At 42.9% G+C, this 22043-nt stretch overlaps 2 protein-coding genes across 9 annotated transcripts in view; both read left to right on the top strand.

The window, feature by feature from the left end:
• Positions 1–3903, top strand: part of RBM24 (RNA binding motif protein 24) — a 9630-nt gene extending 5727 nt beyond the window's left edge. Inside the window, exon 4 of the mRNA XM_085896680.1 lies at positions 3038–3903. Within this exon, the coding sequence (XP_085752806.1) occupies positions 3038–3326 (289 nt within the window). The 3' untranslated portion in view covers positions 3327–3903. The remainder of the gene's footprint in view (positions 1–3037) is intronic.
• A 4090-nt stretch (positions 3904–7993) lies between these two features.
• Positions 7994–22043, top strand: part of LOC147035299 (adenylyl cyclase-associated protein 1-like) — a 129536-nt gene continuing 115486 nt past the window's right edge. For 4 of the 8 annotated variants that reach the window (XM_085896657.1, XM_085896642.1, XM_085896636.1 and 1 more), the window contains exon 1: positions 7994–8071. Coding sequence is in view for 4 of the 8 variants with exons in the window: in XM_085896632.1 (XP_085752758.1) it covers positions 8588–8614 (27 nt within the window). In the remaining 4 variants the exon portion in view is untranslated. Of the gene's footprint in view, positions 8072–8481; positions 8615–22043 lie in introns of those variants that run through there. The other 4 variants (XM_085896632.1, XM_085896630.1, XM_085896645.1 and 1 more) reach the window with 3 other exon arrangements.

The following is a 22043-nucleotide window of genomic DNA, read 5'->3' as shown; positions in this document are numbered from 1 at the left end:
TGTGGATGTCCACTCCCCATTTATTTTATTTTGTACATGTGGTTCTGAGTTGTGTTTTGTGTGTGCCAAATTAGTTGTTTTTTATTTTTTTTCTTGATTTATATTGCAGGTGCCTCCTGAACCAACTCTCGTACTTGTGTGTGTGTGTCTCTCTGGTCTAACAGGCAGAGTGTAGCGTTAAGATAAGCATTTCGCAAAGGATGGATAAATTATTGGAGAAGCCGCCGTAGAGGGAATAAGTCAAATTCTCCTTCACCTGTCGAGCACTCTGCGTAGGTCGCATGCTTCTCTTGAGTGTTGTGCACTAACGTTTGGTTTGGACAATTCTTTTTACTTTTGCTGTTTCACCACTTCCTGCATTTCAAGGTGGAGGTTGTTGTTTGTTTTGTTTTTTTTTTTTTGCTGTGGGGTGTACTTTGAGTGGTGTGTACAGATTTTTCTTGCATGAATTGTCTTTCTCTTGCTCCTACTTTCTCTGACTACTACAACTACTACTCGTTCTCTTGTTCTTCTCTACTTCCTCATTGTCATCATCTTTTATTTTATTTTTTTATCTTCTGTTAATGTGACTGTGCACACGTTGATAGGATGTTGGAATCTCTGGAGACCTGTGCACTTTGTGGGCAGATCCCATTGAAAGGTTGCGGAGTCGTTGATGTTGATGACTCGAAACTAGGAGGAAGCCAGTTAGCCCATCCCTTTACCAATCCACGAGCACGTTCATCCTCCATGGTGTGAACCCCGCCCACACCTCACCCAGTCCAATATGACATCCACTCTGAGTGTGGGGTTGAGGGGATGGTAGGGGGGAGAGATGTGTAACAGGTGGGGATGCTAGTTGTCTTTCCTTTTTACCTTTGCCACCGAAGGTGGTGAAGGGTGTTTTCACCCTCTTGTTTGTCTTTGTTTGTTTGCAGAATATCTCAAAGTTGTGGACAGGTTTGGAATGCGACTCGGACGAACTGATTCAATTTTGGTGAAGATCCAGAACCGACTACTATTTTTTTGTGTGATTCTTCACCATTGAGAGAGAGGGCCAAAAACTATAGAGCATGGTATCTGAAAAAGTTGTGGGCAGATTTGGACGAAACTTGGTGGACACATTGGGTGTGCGACAAGTACCAATTATTCAATTTTGGTGAAGATCCGAATCGATACGAGAATTATTTAATTTTAAAAGTGATTCTTCACCATTGAGAGATGGGAGCAAAAGCGATACAGGACTGATATTTTCATATTGGCATGATGTTTCAAAAATGTAATGGGCCCGATATGTTCTCATGGATCAGGCATTGCATGGCGGAGGTATGCGCTCGACCGAGTGGACTTCTACTTTACAGTGGGGTTGTAGTAGTGCTTGAAAGTGTTTTGTTGCGTTCACTGAGAATTGAACTCTATGTTCTTTCAAATGTTGGGTTCCACTCTTGAAATGCTATTTGATTACCCTTCTCTCATTCCATTTGCCGAATAAAACTTGGGTGACGCGCACGTTTTGTTTGGATCTGGGTTGTCCTGTGGGAATATTATATACGTTGTTAAATATTTGTGAGGGTTGGGCGATTGTATGCCGATGTTCTTGCTTTTGCATCGAATTGCTTTGTAACCAGATCGGCGGTTCGTGATGTTTGAGGGCAGAGAGGGTAACTTTCTTCCACCTTTGCCAAGTGAAAATTGTTGACCTTGTGTGACAAATTACGACGAATTGAACTCGTTTCATAATCCATCTGGCAGCTGTCAGCTTGGGAATGAATATGGTGTGGGTTAAAATGTGTCGGTAAATCGCAGTAGGGTGTTTGGGGAGGTGGGACGGTGTCACACGTGGTTTGCACGAGCAGCTGTTTGCCGAGTTGTCCCCCACCCCCCTTTGCGGTCGTTTGCTCCAGTCTGTAAACGATCCTGTCGGCACGTGCTGACTGCCCTCTGAGACGTGACTTGAAGGTCGATACGTGGTCTTTGTCGCCAGTGGTTGAGATGGTTTTGTCTGCTTCGAGGAAGAGACAAATCGTCTTGCAGTGCAATTCAACACCGTTTGTCCTATAAATTGCAGGAGAGCTGTTCCATTCGTTCCTTTGGCAGGTCTTGTCAGACCTTTGATCTTTCACACATCGTGCACTCGGTAGTGAAGTATCGCATGGTCGCGTGGCCCGTTGTTGGTTTGTGTAAAATCCACTTTGGGCGCCAATTGTTCCAAGTGCAAGACACTTGCCAGCTATGGTAATGTCTGAAAGCGGTTTGTTGTTTGTCCACGTGCTATGGTATTGAGGTAACAGTTTTGAGGGATTACTCATAAGTTTGGTGTTTGAGAAACCTTTGGGAGTTGGGATGTTTACAGAACGATGCTGTTTTATCATTGTCTTCTGTTTGAATGGTAACATTGTGACCCAAAAATGTTTGTCAAGGCAACACTGTCAATCCACGAGCTTCCTTGAAAGGCCTTCAAGCTTTTCGGTTTTGGTTGTTTTTATTATTATTTATTTATCACTTTTGCTTGTTTGTGTTTTTTTTTTATTTTTTTTTATTTTTTTTGTATCGGCCAGAATGCCATAATGCACGCTTCACACACTTGTGCTCGGCCTCATGTGGCAATGAGCAGTGCCATTTGAATGTTGCATTTTGCACTGAGTTCTGCACTGTTTTTTTTTAATAATAATTTTTTTTGTTCACTTGGTGGTTTGCTTTGTGGTTGCTGCTGTTGAAACACAACTTTATCCAACATAACGTTTTCTCCTTTGGTGCTGATTGGGTGTGCTTTTACTTTTTTTTGAACGTTTTAAATTTTTTTCTTCCCCATCATGTTTTTGGAGGAGTTTGGGTGGGAGTGGTATAATTGAGAAAGTTGGCCTTTGTGGTGGATGTTGGGATGTGGGTGGTTGAAATTGAAGCTGTTGCCATTTAAGAAATGGTAGCAGCTGATCCATTTAGAGGAATTTGGGGGAACCTTGTGGTCTGTCAGTTGTCCATGTGCTCTTAACAAATCTCCCCACCCACCCCTCACCCTTGTCCTGTGTTTTTGTTTGTTTTGTTTTTTTCCCCTTAGAATTCCAACACAATACGTCTATCCACAAACAACTTTACTGCAACCCAGTGTTGTGATTCCGGCTCAAACTCCACCACCGACTTCCCCTTACGTTGACTACAGCACCGCAGCAGCCGCAGCTTATATGCAGTACGCGTCGAGCGCTTACGATCAGTATCCATATACGACCCATGGAGCGGCCTATCTGACACCACAGGCCTACGGCTATGCTGCCCTGCAGCAGCCAATGTCCACAGCCAGTCCTCCCGCTGCCGGCTACACGCCATTTCAGGCCGATCGCCTGCAATGATCGTCCGAGGTGCGCCGTGCAAGATTTTGTGGTCTGAGGAAATGGGGCAGAGGGTTCATCACTGACTGACGAGGCTGCCGCCTTGAAAGGGTGGCTGCAGCCCTGAAGCATTTTTCTGGTCCATATTGTCATGTCGTCCCTATGTGCGAGCGACATTTGTCATAAATACAAATAAGGAGGGGAGCTGAAATGTTACCTACGCAACTTGTTGATGCCTGCTTTCATGGTGGACAGTGCGTATCGGATTGGGGGGGGGGGTTGGTAGTAAAATAACTGTCTATTGCAATGCCATAACATGGAGGATATCTTGTTACCTTGACATGATGAAACTGGCTATCTATATACGCACACGCACACGCACACGCACACGCACACGCACACGCACACGCACACGCACACGCACACACGCTGCTATGTTCACGTTGGAATAAATGCAAATCTACTGAGGAAAATTTTTGTTCTGCACTAAAACTAAAGGAATTAACAATGTGGCAGCACGGTCTCTCTCTATCTCTCTATATATATCTATCTCTCTATCTCTCTATCTCTCTATATATATCTATCTCTCTATATATATCTATCTCTCTATATATATCTATCTCTCTCACCTATCTCTCTCACCTATCTCTCTCACCTATCTCTCTCACCTATCTCTATATATATCTCTATCACCTATCTCTCTCACCTATCTCTCTCACCTATCTCTCTCACCTATCTCTCTCACCTATCTCTCTCACCTATCTCTCTCACCTATCTCTCTCACCTATCTCTCTCACCTATCTCTCTCACCTATCTCTCTCACCTATCTCTCTCACCTATCTCTCTCACCTATCTCTCTCACCTATCTCTCTCACCTATCTCTCTCACCTATCTCTCTCACCTATCTCTCTCACCTATCTCTCTCACCTATCTCTCTCACCTATCTCTCTCACCTATCTCTCTCACCTATCTCTCTCACCTATCTCTCTCACCTATCTCTCTCACCTATCTCTCTCACCTATCTCTCTCACCTATCTCTCTCACCTATCTCTCTCACCTATCTCTCTCACCTATCTCTCTCACCTATCTCTCTCACCTATCTCTCTCACCTATCTCTCTCACCTATCTCTCTCACCTATCTCTCTCACCTATCTCTCTCACCTATCTCTCTCACCTATCTCTCTCACCTATCTCTCTCACCTATCTCTCTCACCTATCTCTCTCACCTATCTCTCTCACCTATCTCTCTCACCTATCTCTCTCACCTATCTCTCTCACCTATCTCTCTCACCTATCTCTCTCACCTATCTCTCTCACCTATCTCTCTCACCTATCTCTCTCACCTATCTCTCTCACCTATCTCTCTCACCTATCTCTCTCACCTATCTCTCTCACCTATCTCTCTCACCTATCTCTCTCACCTATCTCTCTCACCTATCTCTCTCACCTATCTCTCTCACCTATCTCTCTCACCTATCTCTCTCACCTATCTCTCTCACCTATCTCTCTCACCTATCTCTCTCACCTATCTCTCTCACCTATCTCTCTCACCTATCTCTCTCACCTATCTCTCTCACCTATCTCTCTCACCTATCTCTCTCACCTATCTCTCTCACCTATCTCTCTCACCTATCTCTCTCACCTATCTCTCTCACCTATCTCTCTCACCTATCTCTCTCACCTATCTCTCTCACCTATCTCTCTCACCTATCTCTCTCACCTATCTCTCTCACCTATCTCTCTCACCTATCTCTCTCACCTATCTCTCTCACCTATCTCTCTCACCTATCTCTCTCACCTATCTCTCTCACCTATCTCTCTCACCTATCTCTCTCACCTATCTCTCTCACCTATCTCTCTCACCTATCTCTCTCACCTATCTCTCTCACCTATCTCTCTCACCTATCTCTCTCACCTATCTCTCTCACCTATCTCTCTCACCTATCTCTCTCACCTATCTCTCTCACCTATCTCTCTCACCTATCTCTCTCACCTATCTCTCTCACCTATCTCTCTCACCTATCTCTCTCACCTATCTCTCTCACCTATCTCTCTCACCTATCTCTCTCACCTATCTCTCTCACCTATCTCTCTCACCTATCTCTCTCACCTATCTCTCTCACCTATCTCTCTCACCTATCTCTCTCACCTATCTCTCTCACCTATCTCTCCCACCTATCTCTCTCACCTATCTCTCTCACCTATCTCTCTCACCTATCTCTCTCACCTATCTCTCTCACCTATCTCTCTCACCTATCTCTCTCACCTATCTCTCTCACCTATCTCTCTCACCTATCTCTCCCACCTATCTCTCCCACCTATCTCTCCCACCTATCTCTCCCACCTATCTCTCCCACCTATCTCTCCTCTCGGCTGAAGTCTGGTTTGGAATATTTATCCTTTGATTTGATCTCTCATCTGTTATTAAAGTCAATGTGCCTTAATCATCGTCATGGGGGGGTCGGGTGGGGGGCGTCCAAGAGTGTATTTATTTAAGGTTTTATTGTTATCGTAAACTATCAACCTTGATCCGCAGGTTGCTTTGGAGGGTAAAGCTTTAAATTATTGGGTTTCATACAGTGACTACGTACGGACTGAATTGTCATTTTTATCGATTGTAATACTGTTAGCAAGCAAGCATTTGTGGAATTCTGTTTGTTGTAAGAAAAGGGTATTGATTTGTACGAGTAACATATTTGCAGGTACTTCCATCACGTGAGTTAACGTTAGGACTTTAACATGCAGCAACTGGAATTTATTGTTATTGTTATTGTTATTATTATTATTATTATTATTATTATTTTTGGTCTAACACGGCAACACGGCAGGAACAATGTCATTTGAGGTGGTAACCAAAGTCTGATCAGAACTGTTTACAATGCGGACAACTGTGTTTCTACTACGTGCAGTTTTTCTAGCGTTCCAAGGCGAATGTTCTGATGGTACTCCATCGTTTAATTTTTTTTCTTCTTTTCTACTGAGACTATCTTTGCTCCTTTAATCTGGCTAACTGCTGTATTTCGTGCTGGTACCAGCGAATGGTGGAGGCTGAGCACTTGGTATAATATCCGGTGAAGGATAAAAGCACAAACGGAACCGGGTGCAGCACGCGGACGTGCTGAAGTTTCACCACTTGTACACGAAGTTTTGTCGGACGGCAGTATTAGGTCTTTCGGACCCCGTGTTCTCATCGCGAAAGGCATGTATACCGTGGATTTATGCTGTATTCTGTAAACCTATATTAAATTATTAGGAATAACACTCACACAGTGTATTTCATTGACTGGTGGACAATTTTTAATTTATTTATTTTCAGATCCTCGTGGAGGATCTCTAAGTCTTACTCACGTTGTTGTTCTTCATCTTCTTCTTGTGGACTTTTTTGTTTCACAGCCTACAGTTTTCATTGAAACTTCCTTAAACTTGGCATATATATGTAAAAATACCCTGCGCAGACAGTAACCATCTCCGATTTTGAAAAAAAAAGTTATGACGTCAAAATCTCCACTGATGGAAATCGCCTAAAAATTATCTCAAACTTGGCAAGCTTTTTGAATTCTGTTTGCGGTAATCGAACAGGGCATTGGCAGAGATGAATTACCGCACATATGATACATCACCTATGATGTCATATCAATTTTTCTGATGTCATTCCTATTTTTTGACTTTTTGTTTCACAACCCAGAGTTTTCATCGGATCTTCATGAAACTTGCCATGTATATGCAGAAAGCCCACACGCAGGCAGTAACTATCTCCGATTTTAGAAAGTCTTCCTAGAAAAAAGTTGACGTCAAATCGCCTATACCATTGTTTCCGAAACTAGGCAAGCTGTTTGAATTTTGTTTGCGGGAATCAAGCCGGGCATTAGCACAGATCATTTATCGCAAACCTGATGCATTACAATGACGTCATATTCGTTTTTATAACGTCATCATGAAGTGGATGAGGATCTTGGCTCATTTGAGCTTCTTGTATTACATGTGCACAATGTCAGCTTAATAGGTATTTATTTCCAACTGTTGCTTCGTGGCCAGTTCTTGTACATCAATTAATCATTCGTGCTTAATTTCATCTGTAAGGAAACCTGACCGACATGGCTTTACTCAGACTGTTCGAAACTCACGACATCACCATGGAGGGAACAACTTGGCCATTAAAGGAATTTTATTGAAAGAGCTTTCTCATTGTTCGGACAACATTTCAGGTCCATGAATGAAAGCTCAAAATGCTTTTAATTTGAGCACGCTTTAATAAATTATCCATCTTGCTGAAAATGAAGCACTATTTCAGGGTTTGGGTGGGGAGACTGGTCATTGGTAATGGGGATCGCTGGATTGTAGCGGTTGGGGAGTGAAGGTGAAAAAAATTTAAATTGATAGTTCCAAATTCCTCAAGCTCTGGTCAACGATGAATAACTCTAAATAAATTATAATGGTATTTACTAAATCAAAACTAGTGTCGATATTTTGAATTGAAAATGTAAACCTTTACTGGGGAAGCTAACTATCCTGTTCTAACAGTCAAGATGACCGAGGCCTATTTATTTAACGGTTAATAAAATTGTCCAAAGTTAAAATGAGTGATTGGTATAATCTCGGGCTATCGTTTCGCTCCACTCACGAAGAGGGGGACATCTTGACAAGCTGATGACGTTCGCGTTCTGATTGGAGGGCGCGTCTGCTTGGGGTGGGGTTTGTAGCAGTTCTGCACATTGGGGGTGTGGGGGGGGGGGTACTCGTGGTTCCTCTGCAGCGCACGCGTGTCGGTGAGCTGAACGCACCATTCTCTATTCGGCATTACTTAGTGCTTCTAATTGTCTTCCGGTGTGCGTTATGTTCTGGTGTGTGTGTGCTGATTGAGAGAGCGCTCTGTCTACGTGGACAGTGCGCTCTTTTCGGGGTGTGCGGATATGGATTTATTTTATTTTCAGAGCAGATACGACAGACACGTTAAAGCAATTGTTCCATCAATGGATTTCGTGAAGGTTTTGGTATCATCTCGCATCTGCTGCTGGATGTTAAACATCCCACTGTCTCTCGAAAAGGGTTGTCCATTGTGAGCCGGTGTATTCTCCTCTTCGGGCGCGAATGCTGGGGATGCGTGTGACGTCATACATTTGTGATCCGCCATCTTGGAGTACAAGTAAACAAAAATAAATCTCCATATTTTTACATGTAACGTGGTGAATTGCCGATAGGGAGGATTGGTTGTCGTATCTTGGACTGCCTAGCAGTAACAATACAAACGTTTCGAGTTGTGGGAGGGCGTTCAAGGATTCAGAATGAGATCCTCAGTTGTCCACGGAATGGTGAATTTCTTTTACTTCTCTATCTTATGTTCATGAAGTGCATTTGAATATGGTGCAGAGGTAACGCACTTACCTTTGAAGCTGTCTGGTCCGATTACCATGATTTCCCTGACAAACTCTGAGGGGTCCATCGCATGTTGCACCGACCCTCGGATGGATGTTGAGCTGGGTGTCCCATCTTCTCGTATTATTTAGACGGTGTCCAGGGTGTCGACCCACCCAAGCTTTGGGACAAGCAATTTCACCCCACTTCTTTGGCTGTAACAATGAACAATCGATCATGAATGGACGTTCCTTTGTGTTCTCGCTGTACTCCAATATGGCCGCAGCTCGCAAGCAATTGCCATGCCAGCCGTTCCCTATCCATGGTTCGAATGGAGTGGTTAAGCCACTTGGTAAGCGCTCCACAAAAAAATTGAACCCCGGCCTAGTCTCTATATTCCATGGATTTAGTGACGCCTCGTCTTGTCGGCATTTTCAACGTGGTTTGTGGTCCTGATTATCCTCCATAGCTTTTGCCTTTCATTTATTACTTTATGTTGTCATCAAATTATTTTTTATATATATATTTTTCTTTTCGTATTCAGCTTGTGGCTGGCTGCATCATTTTCTGATTCAATTTCCCCTGTTACCAGCACGCCTGTACTCATTTTGCTGACTTCAGAAGGGTGACAGGCTAAGTCTGTACAACAGGGGCTTGAATTCAAGACCCCCAAGATTTTAAGCCAGCCATCCTAACTGTAAAACCAACACCAGGCTTTCTCGTCCATTTCGGACCTTTATTTAAATATGACTTCAAATAAATCTCGTGGTGTGTTGTATTTGCGCTTTTCTAACTCGTATGGAAGATCGACTGCAGTAGTTTTTATTATTAAAAAAAAACAAAAAAAAAAACCTGGATCAACTGGAAATGAAGCATCACAACGGGTGCGATCTAAGTATGGTGTGCTGCATTTATAATGGCTTGCACAAAGAAGTTCCTTCAATGATGGATTTCTGGTGAATGCCAACCTTCTCGAGCAAATCCTGTTCAAAAGCTAAATGGAATGGAAAAATGAAGGATATATTTGTTCATTCCTTTGCCATTTGCACAATCAACGTAGTATATTTCAGACTGAATACTATCGTGGTCTCTGATTGATGACTTTGCTGGAGGTAGACCCAGCTATAAACTCTTGCAATGGTGCTTCTGAGGCCGACTCCATAATGGAGTGCTCTGCCCTTTTGAATTTGTTTGGGTTGGCTGTCAAAGTGAGCAGGCCACTGTGTTCTGAAACTCAAGGAATAAATTCTAATTTCCAGCTGCTGGATTCTGACCAAAGTGCTGTTGATTTTACTATTTTCTGACAGACATCGGAGACAATCTCTTGGGAGGAGAAAGGGTAGAGACTCCATTATACACACCTCAAATAACTGGGGGGGGGGGGCAGGGGTGGTGCATTGTGGAAGTTGCTAAAAGGAAATGCAAATGATGAACTTTCCATTACATGATAAAATCTGGATTTTTTTTTTCTCCAATTTGTTGCCATTTTTGATGTTCTTTATAAATCCTTAAACAGAAGAGATAACAACATATGAGAAGACTTTCCATCAGCCTTTACTGTCACTGGTTATATTTTTACCTGCTATCTCGTGTGTCTACTTACGAGACGACATCTTCATGGCCCCATTCATTTCCATCTTGTGACGTCGGCCACAGGGGAATGGTTTGTCTGAGTCTTTTCTGAACGGCCTCGTCAGGCCCAATATTGGATTAGAGATCATTTGCGTAAGAAATTGTAATTTGCTCAGCGTGCCAGCGTTAACTTGACCACTCTTCATAAAAGACACCTTGGGATCTTTTACATCCACCAGGTCAAATACTAGTAGAGGAGACACCCAGCTTATTGTCCAACTGAAAAATGGCACCATAATACCATGCTCCACCTGAAAAGCACCAATTTGACAGTTTATAGTTGGGATCAAACCCAGGATAGACAGCTCAAACATTACCTCTGCACCATTCACTCACATTTTTGGATGAAACTTGGTGGACAAGTTGGGTGTGGGGGAAGGTCGAATTGAGTCGATTTCAACGAAGATCCGAATTCAGACAGGGAAATGCAAATTTTTTAAAGTGCTTCTTCACCATTGAGATGTGACCAAAAACAATATATACCATGATATTTCAAAAGGTTGTGGACGAGTTGCGATAAAACTAGGAGGAGTTGATTCGGTGACGAGAACAAACCGATTCAATTTTGGTTAAGGTGCGGATTCAGACCCGACCTTTCGGTGGGATACAAAATGTAAACTGTTCAGCCTGAAAGGTGTGCGCTCCACCGAATGCCTTTTTCGTTGCTTCTCAGCATTCACACACACACACACAACTAGAAGAATCCCTTAAAAAATTATCGCATCTGGATCTTCACCAAAATCAATAAAAGATCTGTCCTTTTCAAACACCAAATCTGTCCAAGTTTCATACGAATCGATCCATAACTTTTTTGAGATATCCTTATCACAGATCAGCAAACAGCGGTGAAAACGTAACCCCCGTCCAGCTTTAGTCGTGAAAGTAATCATTCATCATCGATAATTTATGAAGCACCTGAAAAAAATTTGAAAGCATCTCTGAAGCAGTAAACGGGTGTCAAAATAAGTAGTCAGGAAACTCAAAGTACTTGAATCAATTGAAGTGCAACTGGCAGGCGGGTGTAATCCAAACTTGTGTTTATTTCAAAGAAACAAAGCTCACCCATACACAGCAAAGCAATTTATGATTAAAGGCCCAGTCACACCTTGACGTTTTAGCAAGCAATGGCAACGTATTAAAATGTATGTAAAACGCTGGCTTACGTTGAACTTTTGATGTTTTTTTTTTTTTAAAGATTCGGACGTATTCATAGCGACTTGGTCTTATGCATAACGTATTAGTAACGGACACAGAACGTTTTGTTGCGTTTTCGATAACTTATACCAACGAATGCTGAACCTGTTGTCGGCCTTCACAACCTATGCCCAACGATAGTCGAACTTAGGCATAGCGCGTTGCACGCATCGCCGACGATGACGTGGCGTAAGTTATGAAAAGGCTGCCGCACAACGATTCAAATCATAACCGCCGCAGAAATGGAAGTGTCAACATCGCAGTCACACCTTGGCGATCTTGCCAGCGTATGCCGACCTCTTAAAAATGCGTCTAAAACGCTGGCGCACGTCGAATACGGAATGGGTAAGTTTGGTGTGCGTGAAGGTGCTCACAAGTCGAAACGCGTCAAGGTAATGGTTAGCGTCAGTGTTCCAGACTCCCGTTTTTTTTTTTTTTTTTCATCGGTATGACGGTGTTCAGTGTACAGTGCGGTTATGATTTAAATCGTTGAGCGGCAGCGTATTAATTATATTATATTATAACCGCACTAGAAATCGAAGTGTCAAAATCACCATCATACCGAAGGAAGGAAGAAAAAAAACAAAAAAACAAAAAACAGGGAGTCTGGAACACTGACGCTAACCATTACCTTGATGTGTTTCGACTTATGAGCACCTTACAAGTAACGTGTGTCTGTGTGTCACCGATCGCGTAACGTGAGTACAACACGTTACTCATAGGTTAGAAATAAGTTTCGGGTACGCTAAACATTACCTCGACGTGTTTCGACTTATGAGTAACTCGCAAGTAACGTGTGTCGATGTGTGTCAACGATCGCGTGACGTGCCTACAACTAATGGCCAGCGTTATGCGGAACGTGTGAGTCATACGTTGGCATAAGTCTTAAAATTTCAAGCATGGAAAAGTGGAGGACAACCGAAAAGTACAACGTTTAAAGCCAGGGTACAACAACGTATGGCAGTGTTTTTCAGCGTGCTCTCAATGTTTTCAAAACTTACCCATAACGTATTCGACGTGTGCCAGCGTTTTAGACTAATTTTCCAAAAATCGGCATAAGCTGGCTATAACGTCAAGGTGTGACTGGGCCTTAACTTGTCTTTATGCTTTTGCTCTCATTCAGCTTTAGTGTGTATTTGCAAATACCACCCGTTGCTTCGCTGACAGGAATACTAAGAGAGGGGTAGAGAGATGGGAGGGGGAGAATTGAGTGAGAGTGGGACAGAGAGAGGGAGGGGCAGCGAGGAGCGGGTGGGAGGAAAGGGAAAGACAGCAAATAAGACCAAGGCTTGCCTTACCATGTTAACCCCCCCCCCCCCCCAGGGATATTTGACTGGTTGAGGGCTAAACTTGACCATCACCACCGTGCCAACACAAAGTGCCATTTCCTGTGTGTTTTGTATTGTACAGCGATGGCCCCATTTCACACATGGGTGGCAAAGGTTTCATAGGCTTGAACTGTCTTCCTGAATCAGATAGTATGGACAACTGACTGAAGTACAACACAATGACTGGGAGATTGCAGGTGCGGGAGGGGAGAATGCAGTCATTGTTGCTGTGTTCTCTTCTTGTCTTGCTTCTTGATGTTGCGGAGTTTCTGCTGCTCTGGATTTTTGTTATTCTTTATTTTTCGTCATCTTTGTGAATGTCTATTACTGCCCTGCCTTTTGGTCAGCTCGCTGACCAAATATAACTGTCCATCCGTCAATTTTTATCCCCCGCCACGTGGTGGAAGGGGGATATTGTTGTCACCCAGGGCGTCTGGCTGTCCGTCCGTCCGTCTGGGCGTCAACATTTATAGCTGTGAGTGCGATAACTCATAAACTGTTCGCCATATCTATTTGAAATTCGGGTCACACATGAACCACCTGAAAAGGAAGAACCCTATTGATTTTGGGCGTGGCCGGATTCAATATTGCCGACTGGGGCGGCCATCTTGAAAATTTTTTTTTCGCCATATAGATTTGAAATTTGGGTCACATATGTACCACCTGAAAAGGAAGAACCCTATTGATTTTGGGCGTGGTCGGATCCAGGATGGCCGACTGGGGTGGCCATCTTGAAAAAAAGTTTTTTTTGTGATAAATGGAAAACCGCTTATCTGATTTCAATTATTTTTGGTTACTACGTTCCTCACCCCTGGGGAACTTTTTTCAACATGGTTTCGGCCTGCTCGGACATCCAATATGGCCGCCAGGCAGCCATGTTGAAAAAAAACGACGTTGCCATATCAATTTGAAATTTGGGTCACACATGTACCACCTGAAAAGGAAGAACCCTATTGATTTTGGGCATGGCCGGATCCAAGATGGCCGACTGGGGCGGCCATCTTTAAAAAAAATGTTTCAATGGCGGGGGATTCCCCATCTTTGATGGGTATATTTTTTTTTCTATCTCCTCTGAGACGTCTCGGCCGATTGAGTTCTAACTTGACATGATGATAATACTAGTTCAGTGGTTCTCAATCTTTTTTGCCCCATGCACCCTTTTCACCATATGTCAGAATGTCATTCCCCCCTTTCCAGATTGTCTGACTCAAAAGGTGCATTCCAAATAATATGCATATAATGTTGAAAATCTTTCATTTTTTCAACATTAGTACATATACATTTACTTGGATTATTTTTATCATGGAGTTTTAAAATTTAATAGCAATAGAAAATGTTGAAGGACTTTAAAACTTTAATAAAAGCAGTTTTAAAAATATATATATTCAAAACGAATTACTTAACAGACTAAAGTTACTGAAGCATACTTCAATAAACAAAAAGTTCAATAGAATGCCAGGGTATTGTAATTCATTTTATTCTGATGAAGATTAGTCAATGAGAAACCTGTGATTCTTTTTCTTTGGATACGTGGAGGAGTGCTTGAAAGGGTGCAATGTGTGGTGGAGTCTGCGGGCCTATGGGGAAGGGCATGGTGATGATGCATGGTGGGCGTGATGATGAGAGGGGTGGCCGTGGGGTCGGCAAGGGATATGAGGTGTGCACGCCGCCTGAGGCAGGTAATTTTCAGCCTCCAATCTACTTCGTTGCTTCATTTTCATTTGCAACAGAGTTGAAAAGCCTAACTCGCAAAGATATGTGAACACAAATGTAAGCAATGCATGGTTGACCGTGCGTGTAAGTTCTCCGTGCCCCTTTTTGGTAGGAATCGCACATCAAGGACCAAAATTCTGTGATTGATTTCTCATTGAACATATCTCTTGCTCCCGAATCGGTGTTCAGCTCCAGAAATTCATCTTGACAATCAGGAACTTTTTCAACTGACAATTTAAATGCATTTCGCACTAAATCCAACTCCTCATTACCGAGTTCAGGAAAATATCGGCTGAATTCATTTTCCAGTGCTGTAAAATGCTGCAAAATTTCATTTTTTGCAAATTCTGGAAGAACTTTATCTTCACCACCAGCAACAAGAATTGATGACAGTTTCTCAAACATTGCAACATTTTTGATCTTGATGTTTCTCTTCCAATTTTCCAGCTTGCTCATGAAAGCTTCCAAGAAATCCATGAATTTTATGATGTTTGTATTCCTTCTTTGCATCTGAAGATTCAGCTGCTCAAAAATGTCATCCAAATAGGCAAGGTGCATGATCCATTCCTCATCATCCAGCCAGGCAAAAAATTCCATCTTACCCTGAACTTCAAAAAATAATTTCAGCTCATCTCTAAGCTCAAATACTCTTAGTTACATTTCCTCTTGAAAGCCATCGAACATTTGTGTGGAAAAGAAGCAAATCATGGCCTGCATCCATGTCAAGACAGAACTGCTTGAAAAGTCATGAGTTGAGAGCTCCTTTGACAAAATTCACAATTTGAATTGTTTGATGCAAAACATTCCCTCGTGTAGCTGGAAGTGTTTTTGAGGCCAGTGCCTGACGATGGCTCATACAATGAATACCTTTCACTTTTGTAGCTCATTTTTTCACACAAACTTTAAATCCAGATTGTGCCCCCAACATAGCTGGTGCTCCATCATTACAGCACCCACAGACATTATCCCACAAAAGATTTTCTGACTCATAGAAAGATGAAATATTTTCAAAAATATCTGAGGCCTTGGTAGTTGTTTCAAGAGGAGAGCAAAAGAGAAACTCTTCTTTAAATGAACCTGAGTGAACATATCTTGCAAACACCAGCAACTGGGAACACGATGCCACATCAGTCGAGTCATCAAGTTGAATTGAAAATAAGCCAAATGCTGCAGACTTTTTCTCCTGCACAACTTGATCATTGATGTCAATGGCCATGTCGCTGATCCTCCTTTGAACAGTACTGTTTGATAGTGAAACTGCTGCAAGTTTTTTTTTCTCCAATCCATTTCCCAACATAATTTTCACCATTTTGAGAGTGCAAGGTTTGATCAAAGTTTCCCCAATTGTCTTTTTTTCTGTTTTGCTGTCTCCAATGCTACGACATAAGAAGCTTTAATAACCTTTTGGTTCATTTGTTGGAATGCCCCTGTTGAATCCAGCTTCATCTTTTTGAGAGCATTCCCATGATGTTCAAAAAAGCTTTTGTGTCCTTGTCCTTGTATTGAGGATGCACATTCTGCAAATGTTGCTTCAACTTTGTTGGTTTCATAGAATTATTTGACAAAGCTTTGCTACAAATAACACATTGAGGCCTTTCTTCTCCATTAATGATGATGGATGTGAAAACATATTGAATATATGAATCATTGTGCACTTTTTTATTTTTTTTGACTTTCATGATTGGCTCCAAATTCTGTGAATAAAAAACAAGAATACGTCAAAAATAACTATAAAATAACATAACCAGCACTCTGCGCGACATGTTGGGGTGGGTGTGTTTGAGAAAGGAACTGATGCAGAGTATCAGTAGTAATTTTACTTTAATGCAGTAAGTGGAATACGATTTCACTGTTTCAGAACCATTTTATATCCATTTTTTGTACCATGCACCTCATATGGTCTTTGAGATAATGTAAGCCGAATATCACGTTACACGAGCGCAGAACAAAGTCGAAAATAGCGCGACATGAAACCACAAACTCGGAAATAATATATAAGATGGAATATTTCCACAGATAAAAAAGTGAAACATTTATCCTTATTTTTAATTTAATCTGAGACATTCAATAAACTTTGTTGAATTAAAAGTCACAGATTAAATTAAAAACAAACTACAATTCTACAAATTGTACATAATCTGCAGGACATCACACCTTATTCAATAAAGTGTGATGTCTTGTAGATTATGTACAATCTGTAGAATTGTAGTTTGTAGAAAGATCAATATTCCAACAGTTTGAATCTGCCAATCTGTGGTCCCAATTCCCCCGTGAAACCCTAAAATTTCACGGGGGGGGGGGATTCCTCCTCGGTTGAGAACCCCTGTACTCGTTGCTCTCTATAGATCAGGGGTCGGGAACGTTTTTGACTCAGCGAGCCATTAAAGCAAAATATTTGGAAATCTATTTCAGTGAGAGCCATATAATATATTTTAAGACTGAATTCAACTAAATGTGAGTATAATAAGCCTCTGAATTTATTCTTTTAAATAATGTTGTTATAATACTCACCATTAATGGGACTTCTGGTGCTGCATGGATTTGCTGATGGCTTTGTAGTCTGGTTGGTACTTGGTGAGGTTAAGCTTCATGCAATCGTTGAGGCTTTCATCCGTTAGACGTGATCGTAGGTTGGACTTGATGTTTTTAAGATGTGAGAATGACTGCTCACATGCATACGTAGATCCAAACAAGGTCAATACAGCAATACTCACACGCTGCAGTGTGAGGTATGTGACAGGAAGCGCGTTCCAAGTTTTGATAATCAGCTCGTCTTCGGGTTGAAGTTTTTTCATTTCTGTCCACATGTGCTTGCTCGCCAACTCCGCTTTCTGTCGTGCGATTCTTTCCAAATCTTCATTCAGTGACTTGAACTTATTCACCCACATGTCGGAGGCCTTCAGGTCAGCCACTTCTGCTTCAAAATCTCTGACGGAGACACCAGGAATGTAACTCAGGTCGGCTGTGTTCAGTGAACACTCGTTTGGATGGGTGATGAACTTAAAAAGACGAGTGTGCTCACGAAATTCTCCAAAGCGTGCTTTGAATGACTGTAGGAGACTGGATGTGAAGCCAGCTAACTGGTGGAGATCAAAGTTTTGAGTGGGCTCACTTGCTGTGCATGCATCTTTAAATTGTCTCAGTTTTTCAAAATGTAGTAAACGACCTGTTTCAAGATCCATGATAAAGAGCTCCAGCTTGTTTTCAAAAGCAAACACGGCTTGTTGAAGGGATAACACTATTTCCAATGCCTTGCATTTTCACGTTGAGCTCGTTCAGATGTTCAGTCATATCCACGAGATGGTAAAACTTGAGGAGCCACTCAGTTTCGGCTAGCTCAGGATGCTCAATCCCTTTCATTTCAAGGAAAGTCCGGATTTCGTTCAGGCAAGCCGCAAAAAGGCTAAGCACCTTCCCTCTTGACAACCAACGCACATTGCTGTGCAAAAGCAGACCGTGATAGTTATTTCCAACTTCATCCAGCAGTGTTTTAAACTGGCGAGCATTTAAGGCTCGGGCAACAATAAAGTTGATCACACGAATGACCAGCGACATCACTTCGCCAAGCTGCCCATCACACATCTGAGCACAAAGTGCCTCCTGGTGTAGAATGCAATGGAAACTTAGGATGGGTCTATTTTCATGTTCACGGAGAAGCGCCACAAATCCTTTGTTTTTCCCCACCATACACGGAGCACCATCAGTACACACCGAGATAAGTTTATCCATTCGTAGATTTTTTTCTTGAGCGAACTCCATGAAAGACTTGAATAAATACTCACCTCTTGTGGACCCTTTTATTGGCAGAACAGCAAGACTTTCTTTGCGCAGTGTATCGCCAGCAGCATATCTTGCAATCACACTGAACTGCGACAAATGGCTTACGTCTGTTGACTCATCCAAAGCCAGGGAAAAGAACGGCGCTGTATTTATGTCCTTCACTTGCGTTTCCTCCACTTGGTTTGCCATCATGATGGTACGATCATGAACAGTTCTTGCCGACAGAGGCATGTCTTGTATCCGTTTGATTATCTTGTCTTTGTTCGGAAGATCATCAAAAAGTTCATTGGTGACATCCAGCATGAACGTTTTTACATACTCGCCATCTGTTAATGGTTTTCCGTTCCTCACTATTGCTAAAGATCCAGCAAAGCTGGCGGAATTATAGTCACCTTGCCGGGTCCATACGCGGAGTTGCTGCTGGCTGGCTTGCACCCTGCTCAGTAGCTCTTGGCACGCTTTCTTTCTGCTGTCTCCCACAGGGTATTTTGATGCAAAGGTAGCATGGCGCGTGTCGAAGTGCCGCTTTATATTCGACCGTTTCATCGATGCAATTTTGTCATTGCAAATTAGACACACCACAGAACCTGCTCTCTCCACAAAGGCGAATTCTTCGGCCCATTCGTCCTGAAATGTACGATACTCCTCATCTTTTTTTCTTTTCGCCATCTTCTTCGTCGAAGGGTTAGCTTTAAGCAAATGAGAGAGAGGGAGATGTTGACCCAAGTGAGTCTGGCTGGCCTGCGCACGGGCTGACATACTCGAGAGGTGCGGCGCGGCCGGCCGACTCTGGGATGCTGTTGCCTCAGCGGTGGCGCGTGATTGGTCTAGATGAATTCCGTGACGCGTCTCGGCGGCGGCACGTCATTGGAGGAACCGAAATCACGAGTCGCCTCAGCGGTGGCGCGTGATTGGTCGAGATGAATTCCGTGACGCGTCTCGGCGGCGGCACGTCATTGGAGGAACCGAAATCGCTACTCGCGTCGGCCGCATGACTGGACGAAACAAAAACCGCTTCAGATAATTCGGAGGTGTTTTTTCTTTTCTCCTTCTGCCAAGTTCAGCCCTGCACGTGAATGAAGCACGACACCATTCAAACTATAGGTAAAGCTTCTGCGAGAAATATTGGGCTTTCCAAGTTTCAAACTCCAATTTTATCTGCGAGCCAGATGCAATCATCAAAAGAGCCATACCTGGCTCGCGAGCCACACGTTCCCGACCCCTGCTATAGATCGTCTGAGCCCTTTTTCACACTTTTGCCTCAGGGTCAAGGTTACATGGGTCAAGTGCAAAATGACCGATTGGTTGAATGGCCTATAAGGAAGCATCAGACGGCTATAATGCATAATGGGTTTCATCGGGATTATTAAGAAGATTTAATTCGACCAACTAGTTTCTCGTTACCTCTGTCTCCTGGCCCTGCTTCTTGGGCAACACGAGGTCCGCTGACATCAACACGGCTTTGCGTGGTTATTTTAAGTTCAATTTAAATTCTGTTTTCACTTTCTGTAGTCGCTAAGGTTGATTAACACTCGGTTGCATCAAGTTTTGTATACGAGCTGACCGTCAAACCTGCTCGTGTGTATTATTTCTTCTATCTGCCTTTCCTTCCTTTGTTCTTTGTTGTCTTCTTTTCATTGTTCATCTGTTGTTTCCTCCTTTTTTCTCTTCTGCCTTTCTTCTCCAGCATTGTTTCTTTTTCTTCAGCACTGAGGATTTCCCATTACATTTTTTCAGTGTTTGGCTGTTTTTTTATTATTATTATTATTATTATTATTATTATTATTATTTTTAATCCTTGTAGAGCATCAGGATAGACAATGTTGCATGTTTTTCCATGTGTAGTCAAGTTGAAAAGGTTTTTTGCCATTGTCACCTCTGGAACAACCAACATAGAGTTGGCCATGAGAAAAGCATGGGCTTTGCAGGTTGAGGCCCACAACTTTGAGTGATTGTCCTTGTGCCTTGTTGATGCTCATGGCAAAACTGAGGTGGACAGGGAACTGGAGCCTTCTAAATTGAAATAGCAAGAGAGACGGGATGATTGGAATGAAGACATCCTGTCCTGCTGCATGGCCAGTCATGATTGTGGCTTCAATGAGAAGTGGCATAAGCTTCTTGACAGCCAAGTGTGTTCCATTGCAGAGTGTTGTTGGGCCCAGATTCCTGAGAAGCATGATGGGTGCACAAATCTTGAGCTCCAGATTCTGAGGAGGCACACTTGGTGGTTCCAAAGAGTTGAAAAAAAATTCTGTGCAGTAGTGGACTGCTTCATTTGTGTCTGGTACAATTTCAACCGACTTGTACATTTGCCAGGTAACTGTGCAAGAAGGCCTCTGTTTGTGGAATTGGTGGCATCATTCTTCGGTGCCAAGATGGCTGGCTCTTTGGCGTAGCCACTTGTGTTCATGGAAGTTATGTGCAACATTTGGAAATACTCCATCTTGAAGTTGATGAAGTGTTGCAACCTGTTGATGATGCAGTTCATCAGCTTTGGTTCCATGTGGAATGACTGGCAGCATCTATCAAATCCCAAGCCAACATCAGAGTCACTCCACTCGTCATTCTGTCATTATGCCGAAGATCTTGCAAGGTGCGATTAAGAGCCTCAAAGGCAGCTTTGGGAGACATTGTACACTCGTCCCAGACAATGAGCCGGCACTCCTGCAGGAGCATTGCTTTGCCCGTACCCCTGCCAATGTTTCAGGTTGGTGCCTCCATACTTGCCAGATTTAAGAGTAACTTGAAGACTGAGTGAGCTGTTCTTCCTCCTGTCAACAGTGTGGCAGCAATGCCTGATGAAGCCACTGCAAGGGCAATCATGTTTCTCTGCTGGATTTTTGTGAAAAGATTGATGAGAAAATTTTTCCCAGTTCCACCAGAAGCATCCAGAAAGAAGATGGCACCACTCCCATTGAAAACTGCTTGTGTAATGTTATCGAAGGCTTCTCTTTGGTCTGGAACCAGACATGACTCATTCTCCTGTATGTATTCAGCAAGCTGTTCCATGTTGTAGTTAGTCTCTCTCAAAATTTCATTTGTGAGCTCATTGTCATTGTGTCGTTGAGGGTCAGGAAGGCCAAAAGTTTGGAGGTCAGAGCCACCCAAAGCCTTGATATTGTCTTCAATGATAATGAGAGCTTGATTGAAGATGGCTTCACTGTAGTCCAGTTCCAGGTTAGGATTTTGTACTTGTGTGTGATGCAAAATGTCCTCTGCCAGATTCTCCTTGTGGTTGTGCCATAGTTGTTGAGGATTTGACATGGTACATGTCTACAACATGATGGCAAATCGTTTCGCAGCAATCATGGTGATCGAGTTTCAGCTGCCTCCTCAAATGTGCTGTTCCAGTGTGTATCATCCTCCAAGAGTCCTCTGAGCTGGCAAGCCTGTTTGTAAGTTTCACAGATTGTGGCATCCACTGTTTGCAATTCCTCAAATGATGTTGGACCTTTTGACCTCATGCAGAAGCAGTCCTCGGTGAAAGCATTCAAAATTATTCAGGTGTACACAGGGCCAAGTGCATCACTGGCTTTGATGTCTGGTTGGCCTGGTACAGTTTGTCCTTCTCTGTGGCGAGCCCACTTCTTGCTGCCAACATTCCATGTGTAAGACTTGGGCATCTAATGATGCAACAGTGTCTTTGCAAATTCATCATCCTGCCAGAGATTGAAGAAAGCAGTGAGAGTTGTCTTGTGGGACTTGGGCGCTCATGTACATTCTCCTTTGTGAAATACAC

This window comes from Eptatretus burgeri, chromosome 1 (genome assembly GCF_056783735.1).
Source record: "Eptatretus burgeri isolate ZD-2024b chromosome 1, Ebu_testis_v1, whole genome shotgun sequence".
Classification (NCBI taxonomy): domain Eukaryota; kingdom Metazoa; phylum Chordata; class Myxini; order Myxiniformes; family Myxinidae; genus Eptatretus; species Eptatretus burgeri.
Note: the sequence above shows the minus strand (reverse complement) of the source record. Positions and strands in the feature narration are given on the sequence as shown.